The sequence below is a fragment of the Vigna radiata genome, chromosome 1 (assembly GCF_000741045.1).
Source record: "Vigna radiata var. radiata cultivar VC1973A chromosome 1, Vradiata_ver6, whole genome shotgun sequence".
NCBI lineage: Eukaryota > Viridiplantae > Streptophyta > Magnoliopsida > Fabales > Fabaceae > Vigna > Vigna radiata.
This window is the reverse complement of record NC_028351.1, coordinates 718,454-735,526: the sequence shown is the minus strand read 5'-3', so window position 1 is coordinate 735,526 and position 17,073 is coordinate 718,454. Positions and strand designations below refer to the sequence as shown.

The 17,073-nt window shown below is 32.2% G+C and overlaps 3 protein-coding genes across 9 annotated transcripts; 1 reads left to right on the top strand and 2 right to left on the bottom strand.

The window, feature by feature from the left end:
• Positions 1–23: 23 nt before the first annotated feature.
• On the bottom strand, positions 24–3,246 carry LOC106766829. Of its 6 annotated transcripts, none has more exons than XM_022781286.1 (4): positions 3,166–3,246; positions 1,489–1,700; positions 1,282–1,398; positions 24–422 (listed from the first exon to the last, which is right to left on the bottom strand). In XM_022781286.1, the coding sequence occupies exons 2-4, from the start codon at positions 1,687–1,689 to the stop codon at positions 408–410; spliced, it is 333 nt and encodes a 110-aa protein (XP_022637007.1). In that variant the 5' UTR covers positions 1,690–1,700; positions 3,166–3,246; the 3' UTR covers positions 24–407. The 6 variants fall into 6 exon arrangements, with proteins under 6 accessions (XP_022637007.1, XP_014507081.1, XP_022636999.1 ...); XM_014651595.2 differs by having other exon boundaries at positions 44–375; XM_022781278.1 differs by having other exon boundaries at positions 44–375; positions 3,150–3,239.
• A 612-nt stretch (positions 3,247–3,858) lies between these two features.
• Positions 3,859–6,855, top strand: LOC106753011 (methyl-CpG-binding domain-containing protein 7). 2 transcript variants are annotated; one of them, XM_022787419.1, is made up of 6 exons: positions 3,859–4,219; positions 5,066–5,203; positions 5,696–5,758; positions 5,844–5,972; positions 6,054–6,276; positions 6,358–6,855. In XM_022787419.1, the coding sequence occupies exons 1-5, from the start codon at positions 4,085–4,087 to the stop codon at positions 6,273–6,275; spliced, it is 687 nt and encodes a 228-aa protein (XP_022643140.1). In that variant the 5' UTR covers positions 3,859–4,084; the 3' UTR covers position 6,276; positions 6,358–6,855. The 2 variants fall into 2 exon arrangements, with proteins under 2 accessions (XP_022643140.1, XP_014490300.1); XM_014634814.2 differs by having other exon boundaries at positions 3,861–4,219; positions 6,051–6,276; positions 6,358–6,850.
• Positions 6,856–8,769: 1,914 nt separating this feature from the next.
• LOC106756272 (probable galactinol--sucrose galactosyltransferase 5) lies at positions 8,770–12,769 on the bottom strand. The gene is made up of 5 exons (XM_014638673.2): positions 12,242–12,769; positions 11,205–11,942; positions 10,685–10,862; positions 10,186–10,553; positions 8,770–9,506 (listed from the first exon to the last, which is right to left on the bottom strand). Exons 1-5 carry the CDS (start codon positions 12,686–12,688, stop codon positions 8,946–8,948), a joined length of 2,292 nt encoding a protein of 763 aa, XP_014494159.1. The 5' UTR covers positions 12,689–12,769; the 3' UTR covers positions 8,770–8,945.
• Between the last annotated feature and the right edge of the window lie 4,304 nt (positions 12,770–17,073).

Genomic DNA, 17,073 nt, shown 5'->3' with positions numbered 1-17,073 from the left:
AGATAATGGAAAAGACAAGATAATTAAAAACAAAATTAAACTATTTTTTATTTAAATGCCAGCATTTATTAAAATAGTCTTAATTAGGATAGCATTAGACAATTAGTACAGTAAACAACTCAATCAGAAACATTTGAGACTGACTGAGTTTGAATATCAAAGAACAGGAAGAAAGCTGAGTATCTGCTGTAGAATGCACGGGGAGTTCAAATCTCAGTAAGTACTCAAACCTCATTGTTTTCTCATTTGCCTTTACATGTCTTCATATATTGCAAAAGTTTCTACTGTCATACTTCATCATAGTTTATATGTAAATCACTCTGATCAACCACTTCCATCAAGTTGTCCAAGGGAAAGGAGGTGTGCCATGTATTGCTGAAAGAAGCCAAACACGTCATATTCTTTTGTTAATTCCATAAACACTGTAGAGATCCAAAAGAAATGGAACAATGTAACAAATTTAAACAAACACAGAAGCATGGTTGAAATTTTATGCAGTAAGATTTTATCCAAAAAAATAAAATAACAGTATTCTATTAATGTTTGATAAATTAATTAGCCATAGCTTTCAGCAAGATCAATTATGAAAAATATTTGTATCAGTTCTTCCATATCTGTTATTGCTTGATTATACAAAAGAACGTAGAGAAAAATTCCTCCGGCCAAATGAAGGTCTGTCTACTTTGACTGAGAAAGTCATCAACCTGGGCATTATACTACAGTTTTAAAGTTTTCTCGAAACTAGATTTGTCCCTAACCAAGATTTTAATTGCAGTCATAGTTTTATTGCACTTCTTGATATTGCAGGAAATTGCAAAAATGCAATTGAAACTGCAGTCACATAAACTCCAAAAACCTTTATGTTGCAGTCAAAATTGTCATCAAAGAGTTTTTTTTTTGAAGTCTTGCCCCTAGCATATAACAGGTAAAAACTGCAGGATCTTCCTTTGACACGCTAGAAGAAAAGTTTAGAAATACATCAAATCCAGCAAACAGAACTTCTGCTTATCTCACATGTAGAAATTATCATATCAGAAGACAATTTTTATGGAATTTTTTCAAACATTTTCCTATCAGGGACCTCCCTGTCATTCAAGAGAAGACCACTATATGTCACTCTCACAATTCAGAAATCATTCCACTGTTCACCACTTACAAAGGGGTGGGCGAATAATCCTATGCAATAACATTTCGTTAAAAAAGCAAAACCCCAATGGACTAAGATTCCTTTTCTTTCCAGCAACATTAATGAAATTAATAACACGCCCTTTGGCATCATACCGCATGATAAGCATATGGCGAATTCCCTTGACGATTAAAGTGTTTTTCCATGATGCAGAACTCAAACGGACCCCACTCTTCAGCTTCAAAGCAGTTTTCAAGTGCAGCTTTGTACAACTGAAACAAATTTCAAACACCAAAATCACACTTTAGGTCAAAATAATATGCTCTAATCTTCAAATTGATGACATTATAAAAAGAAAATACCTTGGTAGTGTCCGTTAAAAGCTCGGTACCAGCAGGGTATGATGCATAGAATTGATCGGCTCTAGAGTAACCAGCTCTTGTCGTATTGTTGACATAAGCATAGCTTATGAGTGTGGCGAAGCAGTAAAACCCAGTATATGATACCAATCTTCGGAACTTCTGAATCTTCACTATCTCTCTTAACTTGTCATAGATCCTCATTGCAAGTTGTTCTAGAAAACAACAATTATTATTATTATTATATTAGCAAATATGAAAAAGGATCTCAAAAATTATATTCATTAGAGGGAAGCAACTAAAAGGCTAAGCAGATAAGAAATGTCTGAACACTCAGGCCATTGATATACTATTCTAAATATTTCCAGGCCATTGATATCAAATGCTTAACACAATGTGTAACAGTGCAGTGTGCGCACACAAATAAGAGGCTCATGCATTTACAATTTTTTCACAAGATCCTCAATTATCTCAGCAGCTTGAAACATATTTTTCCTGCTTGATTTCGTCCAATGGCAATTATATCAATCATCTCCTCAAACAGAGAGAAAGCCCAATTGCATATATCTCCTCTACAAAGCCCGTCAATTAGCAGTGTATAGGTTTAAAGATCAGGACTGGGATGATATTTATCAATCATGTCATTTAATATATCATTCAACACATGTTAAAAGCCTTTTAGTCGCAATAAGACAGACAAAAACCAAAAAATCCCCCTAATGTAGTATAGGGCAACCATGGTATTGAATCCGTGGAAATGGTGCATGTTAAGTCTAAATTGTATAGTTAACCTTGCTAAAAACAAAATGCAATGGAGGAAATAAAATATAGAATCAAGAAACTATCTAAAACCTAAAGGCATGGAATAAAAATGTGAAATGCTATGAATGATGCAGAAACATGAAACCTACTCATGCAATTTCTAACTCAAAAACTCTAAAGGCAAGCTATATGTAAAAGTGTAAAAATGCAAATGCAACCGTGTAGCAGATTTGTAACCTTGATATAATGTCTAAAATGCAGTGCACATAGAAGTTAACTGAAAGACACAGGTTAAGAGTGACAACAAAGCCGAGTGGGTATGCACTAAATTTAAGAAAATTCTGAGAAATCAGATTAAGCAAGAAAAAAAAAACACAACTAAGAACTAGAATCAGAGAATGAACAAATCAAAACCAGAAACATAATTGCAACAGAAACTAAAAAAAAAAATTGAACAGAGATTTACAGATTGAAAGTAAACCAAACCCAAACCCACTTCCGTGACTCGACAGATTAGACTCCAGTGCACTAAAGAAGACATCTTGGCAAAGAAAACCTCACCTTTGGGACCAATACGTTTCCAAAAGAAAATTTTGGAAACAATCGTATGTGCAGTATTGGAATTTAACTTATTACAGACACCATCGCAGCATAAATTCCTATTCAGAAATTCATATTAACTTATGGCACGAAAGCAATTCAAAGAAAACTACAAACAGATTTCAACAAGTAACCTATCTAATCACTAGGACAACATAAAAGAAGTCTATAACAAGTTCAGGAATGCAGATGTAAAATACAAAGAAAGAAAGCATAAATGATGCAAGAAGGATAAAAAAAACATAAATTTAACCAGGAATTGCAAAAAATCAAAGAAAACCTCTCCGGCAGAAACCTCCCACCTCACCGGCCACTCACCGAAAGAAAGTGCAGTCTGCCAATCATTCTTGCATCCTTAGAGCAACTGGTGAACAAGGAGGTCTTGAAAGAGGGTTACACGTTTTATTTAATAATAATAATAATATTTAAAAAATCATTATTAATATATTTAAGCTTAGTTTTCTTTATTATATAAAAAAAATATTAGTTTTTTTATTTTTAATATTGAATTATCCATTCCACTTTTATGGATTTTAAAATTTTTGTAGCTTCAGAAGATTATAAAAAATATAGTTGATGGTTTTTTAAGAAAATTGCTATTTACATAAGTCACATCCTCCTCCTATCTATTGACTCTAATATAGACATAAAATGTTATAAATACAATTTTAATATATAAAATGTTATATATATTATTTTTAAGATTTTGCATTTAAAAATAATAGAAATACAAATATTTTATTTAGATTGAGAAAGAAACCTAATTTGAACTTTTATCATTATTTAAGAATTTATATATTAATTGATTGCCTAAACTAGTACACTTTTTTATTTTTATTTTAAATTGTATTTCCATGTCCATCTATAATCGTTATTATTTTCTCTTTTTACCTATGTGCGTTCATGTTCAATATTACATATATTACATATCCATAACATAAAATACAGGGTCTAGATTCTGTCCTATATAGTTAATTTGTAAACACAACAAAGACAGAGTATCATCATTAACTTCCGAACCTTAAAAAAAACAATTTAATAATAACTTTTATATTTTCTTGTTGAATAAGATTCTTCCTTTTTAAGCTCAGGAGAGTTAATTACTATTCAAGACAAGGGCGGAAAAAAAATGCGGATATTTTTTACAATAAAAGACATAATTTGTTTAGGTAAAAGATGGAAGTGAACAGACACTGAGACAGTATTGTTGGCATTGGCAAAACAACAGTAGAATACTATGTCTTACAAAGAAGACATTCTCAACGGCGTTTCATCGGATCTGCATGTCGGTGTTTCATCACATTTCAAGCTTCCTGAAGGTTGGATTGTGGAAGAGAAAGCCCGACCCTCTAAGCCTACTCATGTTGACAGGGTACATCTTCCCTTTTTCACCCATCAAGTATTGTTTTTTCATACATGCATGCATGCATATTGTCTCACCGTCATCTTCAGGGTTACTCTTAAAGCTTTGATCTGCGAATAACACCATAGTTAAAGATGACACAGTTTAAGAAACAATTTTGGATCTGCTTCCTTCATTATACAGAACTCTCTCTCTCTCTATATTGTCATTGTGGCTGCAAATAACTGTTCCAAAACATTCTGTTTTGGCATTTTTTTCATGGTTATAAAGATAAATTTAGTTTCTTGAAAGGATATTAGTATGAGAAATTCGATTTTGATTCTAGACTAGATAAATTTAGCTCCTTGAATGGATATTAGTATGAGAAATTAGTTTTTGATAGTAGACTTGGATGAATCTGAAATTTGAACTTTTCAACATTGCCATTTTGTGCAAATAATGTTATTTTTGGAGTAATTGTAGGATTAATTAACATGCTGTGATATAGTTGATGAATAACCATGAGGATTTAGTATGTGGAGGAATTGTAGGATTTCCAAGTTTAGTTTAAAAAAAGATCTGTTGGGAGAGAAGTCTATTCCTTAAATAAACAGTTTTATTGTGAGTGATTTCTAAAAGGTTATTTACACTTCACCAAAGAAAGTTATTTTCTTTAGTAGACAAAGTTAAACCTATTGAGTCAACAGTCCCTGTATGATAATCATTGCAGAGAAGATAGGGAAGTACTTTGTTTTTTTTTTCGGGTTTGTTCTTCATTTATTCAGTTAGCACATCTGATGTTTAAAAATGGTATTCTTTCTGTACTTGCAAGGATTTGATTGTTAATGTCTTTTTTATGTTATTTTATTTGATCAGTATTACTATGAACCACATACTAGAAGGAAGTTTCGATCATTGTCTTCTGTTCAGAAGTATCTAGCACAAGTAGCACAAGAAGCAGGAGATCATGATATCACTGAAACAAAGATATCAAAAGATGGAAACACAAGTACTGTGAGTTCTTATTTCATATTTTACAACTTTTTTAATTATGTATTTATAATGCAAAGTGTGAGTAACATTTAATAAAGAAGATGAAGTCATTCTGAATATTCACAAAAAACTTTGGAGAGGAAAAACATTGAAACTATTGTACATTTTCGTATTTAGACATAACACACCACTTATGCCTCATGTGTCAGCCTAACCAATGTTTTTGATTTTTATGGAGACATGCCTGTAACACTAACAAGGCTCCTACTCAATCCCTTTTCCCTTTTGAGACTACTTTTCTTTCACAATTTTCCTTTGGAAATTTTAACTTGTAATAGCTCATTTTGTTTTTCTTGATTTGAAGATGCAACATAGAAGGATTAGTTATGCCACATGTGTACCTACCTTATGTGCTGTATGTTCTACAATGTACCTAAAACAACTGCAAAAAATTGAGGAGGTGTTGTGGCTTAAAGTACTATCTATTTTGATTTAAAGTTATATTTTTTGCAGAATTATAGCCAGTCTAGAGAAGGAAAACAATTGGCAGAAAAACCAAGTACACCAATAACCAAGGTGCAAAATCCAACCAACAAGTAACTTTTGATTTCAACATATATCTACATGGTTTATCAAAATCTTATCTATGTTTTCTATTCAGTTTGCAGTGGAATCAGAAGAGAAAATTGTTCGTGGTATAAGAAGTTGTAGAAATCGTGCTTATTCTTCACCATCGCAAGAAGAAACAGTCACTCCCAAGTCCTCCAAACACTCTAATCAATATGCTGGAGTGAGTTTCAAAACTATAGACTTTATGACATTAAAAATACTGGTGATGCATTTAATGTAATTAGCTTAATGTTTTCAGAAGAAACCTGTGAAGCTGGATAGTCAGAAAAAAATCAATTTTGAGAAGAATAACAAAGCTCCAGTGCATAACCTAACTGGTTCACCACCAGAAAAAGTAAGTTGGGTTCTGTCTGGTCCTGATGGCTTCTGGAACCCTTTTGTTGATGGTTTGGCTGTGCCAGAAGCTGAAAGGCTAAGATGGTCTGAAGCATTTGTACAATCCCTCCGTAATAATCGAAACTAAGGTAAGTTCCATATAATTAATACTGTAATTCAAGTTTTTCAAAAATTGAAAGTCACTAGTTGATTCTCATTTAATTTTGCAGGTTGGATGAAAATGATGATCTTCCTTAGTTGAGAATGGAGAATGAAATTATGTGCACAACTTACCTTAAAATTTATGCAGACAATTATTCTATTTTACTATAGGCAGACAGTACTTTATGTTAAGAAGTGTAATGATGTAGTTTGTATCTCAAGTTATGTTTGGATCACACTTGGAAGCAACTTCTAAACTGGGTTATGATTGAGGTTTCTGTATTATCCTTTCATTTTAGTCTTTCAGACTGTGTCAATTGGTCTATCCTATATGCATTGACATTAACAACTTTTGTATTAAGAAAATTGTTTTATCAGTACCACATTACACACTTATGCACAACTTGTTTTATAATGTTGTTATATGTTTTTATGCTGTGTTTTTCTTTGGAATTTCACTCTAATTTTCATTCTAATATCTCAAATTCATGAATTTATATGAAAACACATTGAATGATAAGAATACACAGTTGAAGACATTTTCTCTAGTTTCACTTTTTATGCAGAGGCAGTTTTCTTAAAAAAATGGAAAATATAGAATTTTCAACATTTATAAAAAAGTAATTCAGTATTATGAAGCCAAATTACTATATTAAAACATTATTGAATTTTAGTTTAGTGTAAAACATTTTTACACAATTACTAAATTATATGTTTTTAGCTACCACTTCATTAAAAGTGTTTTCTGATATGGCAAACTCTTCCTAATCTCAAAACACAAGATTAAATGATAGTTAAAACCTATTCAACAGTGGAAAATAGCTGATCACTGGAAGATAAAAGCTCAAAAGTGTTTAAAGGAGAAACAAAAGTGTAATCAGGAGAAACTGACATTGATTGGATACAAAAGAAACTTGATATTGACTTAATTATCAGACCAATGTATTGCTGCCATATGAAACATTGTGAGAAAACTCAGTAGGAACCAGCCTCCTCCTTGACAATTAAACACCCCAAGAACTCCAGTTTACTGTATCAAAAAACACAGCAGTTTTAGTTTCCAGTACAATCTGATCATTAGTTTCAATATTTGTATTTGACACCATATGAGCATCAAACAATTAATTGCATACAATTAACTCTGTATTGCAAGAAATCAGATAGATGGCAAATTTTCTAAAGTACTCTTTTGCAATGAAGTGAGAGGCAAAGAAGATGAAAAAGATATAGTAAAAGGTGCTAACTAACTAACTAAATAAATAATATAACTATATTATAGATAGTTTCACGTGGTCTGAAACAGCTATGTATGTTCCTATATATATCCCAACAGCAAAGATCCTTACCAATAACTATTTAAATTAACAAATCTGGGAAACATATCTTCCTTGTTGGCTAATAGTTGAATCCTAAAATACTAACTTCCTTTACTCTTTATAGGAATTGTTGTAGCTCTGCCATTTAAAATATATAGAATATTTTGATTTGAATGTTGGATTTTACAGTGCTACACCCAGAACGTGAATAGGTATTTTGTTTGCATATCACTTTCTGGACTTACACTATAACTACTCAGCAGTTGGTCACAGTTTTGAAAGTATGGTTTTCTTCAGTTTGCTTAATTATTTGATAGAATAAATGTCATTGATGTTTTCTCTATGCTTGAGCCTAGCACCTTACCATATTTCAGTTGATTGATTTCTTTTCAGCTGTATACCTTTATGCAACTTCATCTATACGTATGACTGCATCATGTCAACATCAACTAGTTTTGTGGACAGGTGAGGATACACACTTGCATTATGCTTCTGCACATTGGTATATAATGTTACCCCTTCTTTCAATTTGTATCATCCATGACTTAAAACTGAAATCTCAATTTTCTTTTTAAATTATACCACCGAGTGAAGTTAGTGACACTATTGGTGTAAAAGTACAATTCCTCATACAACAAATTTTGAGAGGTTAAATTTGCTGATATGAAAGCGGAACTTTTTGTTAAACTTGGTAATTTATTTGCCTGCAATTTAAATGTTTTTGCATTACACTATGAACAGCTTTGCTGACACCAAAGAAGACTGATATAATCCAAAAATGAAACCTGTTATTCCTGTTCTTACCAGAAAGCATGGAAACTGTATTTCCAATGTTTCAAAACTATTGCTGGGTAATGGGTGAAATTAACTTCTAAACAGACAGGCAACCATATAATGTATATATTCTGCATTTTTTAAAAATCCATCCAATGGATTAAACATATTACAGTATAAAACAGTTTTACACAACTACTAAATCTGTGTTTCTAGCCACATCTTTAAAAGTGTTTTCTGATATGGTCAAACTCTTTCAAATCTGAAAGCACAAGATTGAATGATAGCTAAAACCTATTCAACAGTGGCACATGACTGATCAGTGGAAGATAAGAGCACAAGAGTGTTTGAAGGAGAAAAAAAGGTATAATCAAGAGAAAGTGACATTCATTGGATGCAAAAGAAACTTGATATTGACTAAATTATCAGATCAATGTACTGCTCCCATAAGAAGTATTGGGGGAAAAACTATAAAAGCAAGTTATGAAACATATAAGGGATAAAAGGCCCCTTGACATCATTTACTATGGAAAATAATTCAAAAAAAAAAAACAAAAATCCCTAGCTCAGAATGCAAACTGAACAGTGGACATTCTTGAAGAAGGCCATGGCACTAGAATTTTGACCATGAATCCTTCATATTCAAAATCAACTTCTTTTCCATCAATTCTACAAGTGCTTGGTCTCTCTGAAGCATAGACCCTCATCTCCCCAGTGCCTCTTATTCCAACTTCCACCAAATTTTTAGCATCATCAAAAGTCAAGGACTGGACTGCTCCACCAGTGTTCAGCATATTCACCAAACCAATAGGAGCAAACTTCACGTTCTTCCCAGACAAGACAGTCACAGGGGAAACTGTTATAAGCTCAAAATTGAATGGTTCCAAGGAAATCTCTTCAATGTCAGAAGGTGCTGAGAGGATGAGCTTCTTGGCTTGGCTGAAATACAAGGCGAAAAGCTCCACCCCTTCAATGGAAATTGGGTTGCTTCCACTATCCCACTCAATGTCTTTTGGATTGGCCTTGGTTGATACCTTGTGAGAAAACTCAGCAGCGCATTTGTTGGACCTAGACTCACGGAACCAGCCTCCTCCTTGGCAATTAAACACCCCTAGAACTCCAGTGTACTGTATCAAAAGCAAAAAACACAGCAGTTTTAGTTTCCAATCTGATCATTAGCTTCAGTATTTGTATTTGACACCATATGAACAAATAATAAACTCTGTCTCACTATACTCTATTCTATATACACTGACAAAAAATATTACCCGAAATCAAATACAATGACAAATTCTCACTTTCATTGTGCAAAAAACATATTTCATTTAAGGTACTTGATCAATTTACTTTTAAGCAAATCATTACAGAAACATTGCATACATATATAAGCGTATCGGCAAAAGCTCAGTTGCTCGATTACTTCATTTGATTTAGTCAAATTTCTCCATAATCATTTATAAGAAGATAAAGTAAATTGCAATTTTCCTATAACCTAAGAATAACTTCCAATCTTCAGCTTTTGGAAAAGGTTGATGAGACAAGACAACCTTTGCAAAAGTTAAGCGTAGAAATTGGTTTCAGTTTATGGGAGGACTTAAATTTCTTCTACCTTTTTCTTTACTTCCATGCAAGTATTTATGGATAAATTTATCCAAAGAAGGCAAAAGGGATCCTATATAACATAGTTTGTGGATAAATAATGCTTGACAATGCCATAACCATATATCATCACAAAATAACGCAAAAGATTGGGATTTGGAAAGGAAAGGATGAATTGAAAAATGAGATTTAAGGAGGGTATTTGACCTTGTTCAGATTCCATATTTTGAGCATTGTTTTGCCATCATGGAGAGGGTCAGAAAAAAGACAATCCCGGGTTGGGAGTGCATAGTACTCACACCTGAGGATGGACCCATCAGGTAAGACCAGGGTCTTGAGCAGCTCAAAGTTGTGATTCCCAACAGTGTCACTGATGTAAATGGGGCCACCAGATATGGCCCTTGAAGCTGCATGGAAAGCAGCACAAGGGTGAGTAGATTGGAACATGTCCCAATCTGGTTGAATGAAGTTCCCCATCCACAAGCTGTTGTACGCACAATGCACCATGTGACACCCTTGAAGCCAATATGTACCATTTGGATCACCATAAGGGTCAGTGCACCAGAAATCATCCCCTGATTCAATCCAAATCATGAACACACATAAGACCAAAGGAACTAAACAAAACCAATGCCAGAAGGTTCCTTTCTAAAACAATACATATAACTTTGTTATTGTCTGTGGTATCAAGGTGCAATTCACATACCAACACGACCAAGGGATATTGCTTCAGTTCCCAGCAACATGAAATCGTTGCAATGCTCCATGCTAGCAATGACACCGTTTCCCTTGAAATGTTTTCTCACTGAAGCTGTGAGTGCTTTGTAGTATGCTTTAGCCATATCCACTCGCCCTCCATATTTCTCACATATCATTTCTAGCAACTGTTTTCCAAAATCAGTACTTCACAGGTGACAAACCATGCATAGATAACAAACAAATACGAAGCAAAAGCTTAAACAAAAGTTGGTCTTGGTAATTTGCCTTTGACAAGAAACACGGTCCAACATTAAGTAGAAAATTGTTGAATTTACAAAACGTATAAAGCTTCAATTTAAAAAGAAATTACGTGCCGACCAAAAAAATAGTGCTGACATACAAATTATAGTGATATTCTTTTCTTTTTTTTTCACGAGATTTCGTATGCTAAATTTGAAGTGAAATTGGTAAAAAGTGAGCAAAATTAAGGTTGGAAATTGAACAAATGAATGAAGAAAAAGACTCACATGGATGACATCGACTTTGACCCCATCAATCCCCGCACGCTCTAGATGCGCGTGAAGCCCCTCGTACATTTCCGCCACCGTCTCCGGCGGCACAACCCCGACTCCGTTCTCCACTATCTTATCCACGGCGAGGTCCTCCATCGTCAACTTCAAACCCTCCGAAAGCACCGGCTTCTCCACCACGGCCTCAGCCATCCCCGCCACTCCGGGCCTGACACCTCCCCAGTAGCCGCAGAGCGCGTGCCACACGTAAACATACTCAACCGTAGCAAACGCCTCCTTCAATTCCCTCACAAACCCACCCAACCCTTCCCCGTTCCTGTAATCCCTGAACTTGTAGTTCTCCTCGTAACTGATCAACCTACATGGCATCTGTTCTCCGGCGACCGTCTGATTCATCCCCTCCTTCTCGGGCTCCGCGTCATGGCTGATGCACTGCCATCCGTCATCAATCAGAACAAACCCCGGCGGACAACCGCCGTCAACCAGCCCCTGCACGCCCTTCTTGACGCCGTCAGGGTGCACCGTCAGGTAAAACGCGTCCCACGTGCACCAACCGAACTTCTCCACGATTCCTGGAACGGTTTTCTCTTCCAGAAGGTTGAAGCTGCCCAAATGCGCCCTCACCACACGTGTGGCTTCCTTCACCAACGTGAACGGGTTATCCCCTGCATGCACGTACACCACACTCTCGTACGTCGACCCCGTCACGTGCCTCGACCCACTCTCAACGCACACCTTTCAAAAATCCAAATAATTAAATTAATCACAATATTATAACATTTCCAAAAATTCACACGTTTTAATAATAAATTGACACATATCATATTCATTTCATAACATAACATATAGTAAAAGTTAAGAAGGCAGACTTTTATATTATAAAGAAAAAGTAAAAATAATAAAAAATAGTTGTATGTAAAATTTATTCTTCCTCTTTTTCTTTGAGAATTTGAGGATAAATAAAAATATTATTAAAATATATTATCCATGATTCATAATTCTCATGCAAATATAATTAAAGGTAGAATATTTACCGAAACATTGTCATCTGAACCGGGTTGGAGGGACGCACGGAATGGGCCTTCAACGATGGGGAGAAAGAGAACATAAGGGCGGTCTGGACCGGACTGAAGCATGAGAAACTGAGTTTCCGATTCGAGGTCGCGACCGTTGGAACCGGTCCAGAGAGTGGTCCACCAAACCTTGAACCGGAAGATGGAGGAGAAGTTGATGTTTTTGAGTTGGCCTAAGGGTGCGACGTGGCGAGAATTGAGAGTAGGAGCATGGAAACCTAGGAAACAACCTGTGGTGTGAGTGTCGTAGGTGCATGGTGTGAGGGTTATGTTCTGAGGAACTTGGGAGAGGATGGTCTGACCCTTAACTTTTAGGGTTGAGTTGGAGAGGGTGAAGAGCGAAGGGTTGAAGCCATTAACATGCTTTGTGATGGATGAAGCTAAGGGTTTGTTCAAGCTGGGAGTCATAGTGAGAAATTTACAGTGGAAGAAGAAACACGACCGAGAAAAAAACGTGTTTGATCTGTGATATGTGGTTTGGTTTGGTTTGATGATGTTCGGAAGAACCATTTACATGTATTTATAGAGCTGGCATGAACGTGAAGGTGGGGCCCACATGAAGGTGAGATGAAGGTTGGTTTTGAAAGAAAATCATGGTTTTGGTGAGTTTTCTTTCTTTTATTTATTTAATTAGTGTTTTTTTTATATAGGTTATGTATTTTAAATGGTGCGATTTTAAAATACTAGTTGATTAAATTAAAGTTGAAATGTATGTATGATTTAAATTAAAACAAATAATAATACTTTTGACACATAAATTTTTTATTTTTAAAAAAATATAAAAACTCATTTTTCTTTTATAATTATATCACATACCCACATCACATATCACATACCCACATCACATTAAATAAATAAATAGAAAAAAAGGTATGGAGTGGTTGGAATGGTCTAAATCATAAATCCAAAACACGATTTCATAGGCAATACTTTTAGAGTAAGATATAATATTGTATGAAAGTATATTAATATTTAATGTTTGAATATATGGGTCTTCAATAAATTATTTAAAAGAATACATGTGAAAATCTTGAGAGAAATAATCATAATTTTTCAAAGCAGTTATTACCGGAATGAGGGTCTCTTTCAATAATTATATATATTACGTTTTTTATGATGATAAAACATACTGAATATGCTATTAAGAATTTAATTCTATTTGTATTAATTATAATAAAATGTTGTTAAAACGTAAAACGTAAAAATGAAATATGTATATATAATTTCCTTTTTCTTATTTGTATTTAAATGTTTTAAATTATGTTGTGTATCTTTTTTTATTTGTCTTAGTTTTATTTTTTTTAAACAAGTATACATACATACATAATGTTATGGTTACTTATAAAAACAACTAAATTATAATTTATTTTAATAAATAAGAATATTTATCACAATTTTATGGATAAACTATAATAAATATGTACAAATAAAAAATATATGAGAGTGTATCCTTTTTACCAGTTATCATAGTTAATAAAATAGTATTTCTTTTAGTAAAGAAAACTGTTATTAAAATTTTAAAGATGATTGTGTAAATAGAAAACAGATATCTCTTTATTAATTGATATATTAATTATATGTAATAATAATAATCGAAATTCTAAAATACTTAAAACTCAATTATCAAATAATTATCGGGAATATATTGGCCATTATTAATTATAAGATCAAGAACATCCAAATAAATAAAAGCACATGAGAGAAATGAGAGAAATTCGTAGCTGATTGTTCTTAACAACATACCTTCGGTAAATATAATTAAAGAAAACCCAAAAATACACTATTTTTCTTTTTTATGAATTTTTTTATTTAATAGAAGAAATATTTTAATCATCTGGTCACACTAGTATTATCAGTAAAAAAGTAGTCAAAGTTTTGAATAAAAAAATGATTTCAGATTTTTTTTTCAATTTATTTATTTTTTTCCTTTATTATTCTTTTAAGTCTTTAGACCTTTTAATTGTTTTATGATACCCTAACTTGTTGGCAAAATTTGTGGAAAAGACTTTCACCGGCAAAACGCCACGTGTACACAGCATGGGTCCAACTAAACCGACATTCAACACGCAATTGTTGCTTTCAATATAAATAAAATAGAAAAATATATTTGACACGTGGAGAGTTCGCAATTTTCCAAATGTTTCTAATAATTAATATACAACATTTTTATTTCTAATAATTAATATATATTAAAAAAAACTCTCATAAAGTAGAAATATATGTATATATTGTTGAAAGGAGTATAATAAGTATTATTGATGTTGAAAATTAAAGTTGTATTTTGATGGTGGGCAAAATAATGGATTAAATTAAATATTATTGAGAACAATAATGTATCTATGTTTTGTTCAAATATAAAATGCGAATGATTTTTTTTTATATATATAGCTCATTATAATACGAATTTAAAATGCATTTATGTATTCAACTAATCATATCAATCCAACAAATCTTAAGTTATGCAATTCACATTAGGTAAATCTCTTAAAACATGCATCTAAAATTAAATTGTGAAATTTTCATGCATGAATGAGTAAATGATCTAATTAATCGTATATTATGAGAAAATCAAGGATGTTATAATGTGAACATGCATAACTTATGGTAGATAGAAGAAGATATGAAATTTAGATTTTGATAAAGAAAGAAGAAAAGGGCACGTGGCATGAGACTTGGAGGGTAGTTGGTGACCGTTGGGGTACGTTAGGAACAGTTGGGACACGTGTCATTCCAGTATTTGGATAAGATAAAACCGTTGTGGATGTTTGAGTGTCGGTGGGAAAAGGTTGCATAAACTAAAGACAAAGATGTTTAACCATTAATAGAGTGTTTAATTAGAAGTTGACGAGTATGTTAGACGATGAAATATATATAAATAATTTTATTCAAGTGACTTTAATATTGTCTTATAAAGAAACTACAATAATATTTGGCAGTTAAAGCTTTAAATTGCGTGTTCCCTATTCTTATATTCTACTGAGTGAAAAGTGAAACGTGGCATGAACTAGTTCAAGTTTTATTTTTAATTTTTTTAATTCTGGTTAAAGGTATCTTGCCAAATGGCATATAGTATATTCTGAGAAACACGGGTGATTTTTCAAACGATGTGAATGTCATGAAAATGGGAGGTGCAATAAGAAACAACCTCAAGAATATTGGTGCTGCTACCTTTTAGTTTTTGGTAGATTGTTGAGAACTTGGAGGTGGCTATTTCCTTCTACACCCTATCAAGTTGTTTTTATTGATCCTATATATCTAAAAGGTATTCTATTCTCCTTTATTATTTTATTGTTTAATATGCACAGTAAATACTATTAGCTTTGTTTTTAAGTCTGTTGAATAATATTATATGTTTGAGTTGCTGCTCTAATCTTCAATCTCCTGTTTGATGTTCGGAGATGTATATGTCAGAGGTTCTTTGATGTTAGAATTTGTCCTATAATAATATGGGTGTAATAATAAATGTATAATAAATGAGAGTATTTATCTCTTACATTTGACATATATTTATAGTTTTCGTTATAGATTTTAGATTAACGAACCTTAATTTAGATCCAATCACCCATTTTACCTTAATCACAGTTAAAAGTTTGTTAACCGAGCATAGTCGGTCAATCATAGTACTACTCACCGACCGTCAGGAGGTGACCGTCCGGATATCTTAATACATTACATATTTAAGATATTGTTTATTTTAAAATATGAAATTTTGTTTCAGTTTTGTTTTTATAAGAAGTTTTAGAAAGTAAAAGAAAAAGAATGTATATTTAAACTATGTTTCACCCCAACTGTGAAACTTAAATGTGATAGGAACAATGTCTATTATATTTTTTTCTTGAATTTAAACGTGAGGAAATATGAATCAATATTACACAAAATGTAAAGAGAGTGCTCGAAGAAGAAAAAGGTGATGAAGAAAGCTTAAAAGTAAAAAAAAAAATGTTTAAAAAAGAAAATATGAAGAAAGGTAGAATTTCTCCTGTAAGTTAAAGAAAAAATGTGATGATAACACTTCAAAATAAAAGTTTATCTTCTTTTACTATTTTATTTCTATAATAAATTATTAAATCAATATAATTTATGTTAAAATATCATTACTCATCGGAGATTGAACACGAATATATGAGTTATTTTATCATGGTCACATAAGTTTTTGTTAATCGCAAATAAATATTATGGTGGTATTTATAAAATGCTTTTAAGTTTAAAATAGTATGAAATGAGTGCTAAACATGCTGAAATAGATCTTTTAATAAACTCAAATTTGATTAAGTAAACTCAAATTTTTTTATCATTGCATTTTCTCATTTTTAATTTTGATTCAAAATCAATTTAACTTGTATTAGATTTTTTTTTTACCTAATTACATATTAAAAATATTCCTTATGTTTTAACAAATAACTCTGAATTATAATTCAAAATTTAAAAAGAAATATTACAAATTCGAGATAAGTTAAAAGTCTTTTGAATAAAAATAAAATAAACAATATAAAAAAAGAGATGACTTGAGATATTTATGTTTAGGAGATCATTGGTTTCATATAAAAACACTCAAATTTAAAGAAAAGATTTTTATTTTTTTTTAAACAAAAGTACATGTTTTAACTCAGTATTTTTGCATATAACATTTTTCCATCATTAATAAACTTTTAATTTTTTTATGAGTAAAACTTAAATTCTACCTAATATCAAGTGCCATTTTATTCTTTATAATAAAAACAAAATGAACAATCAATAACTCAATTCTATGAAATTTGTGTTTATAAATTTATTGTGAGGGCACCAATTTTTCA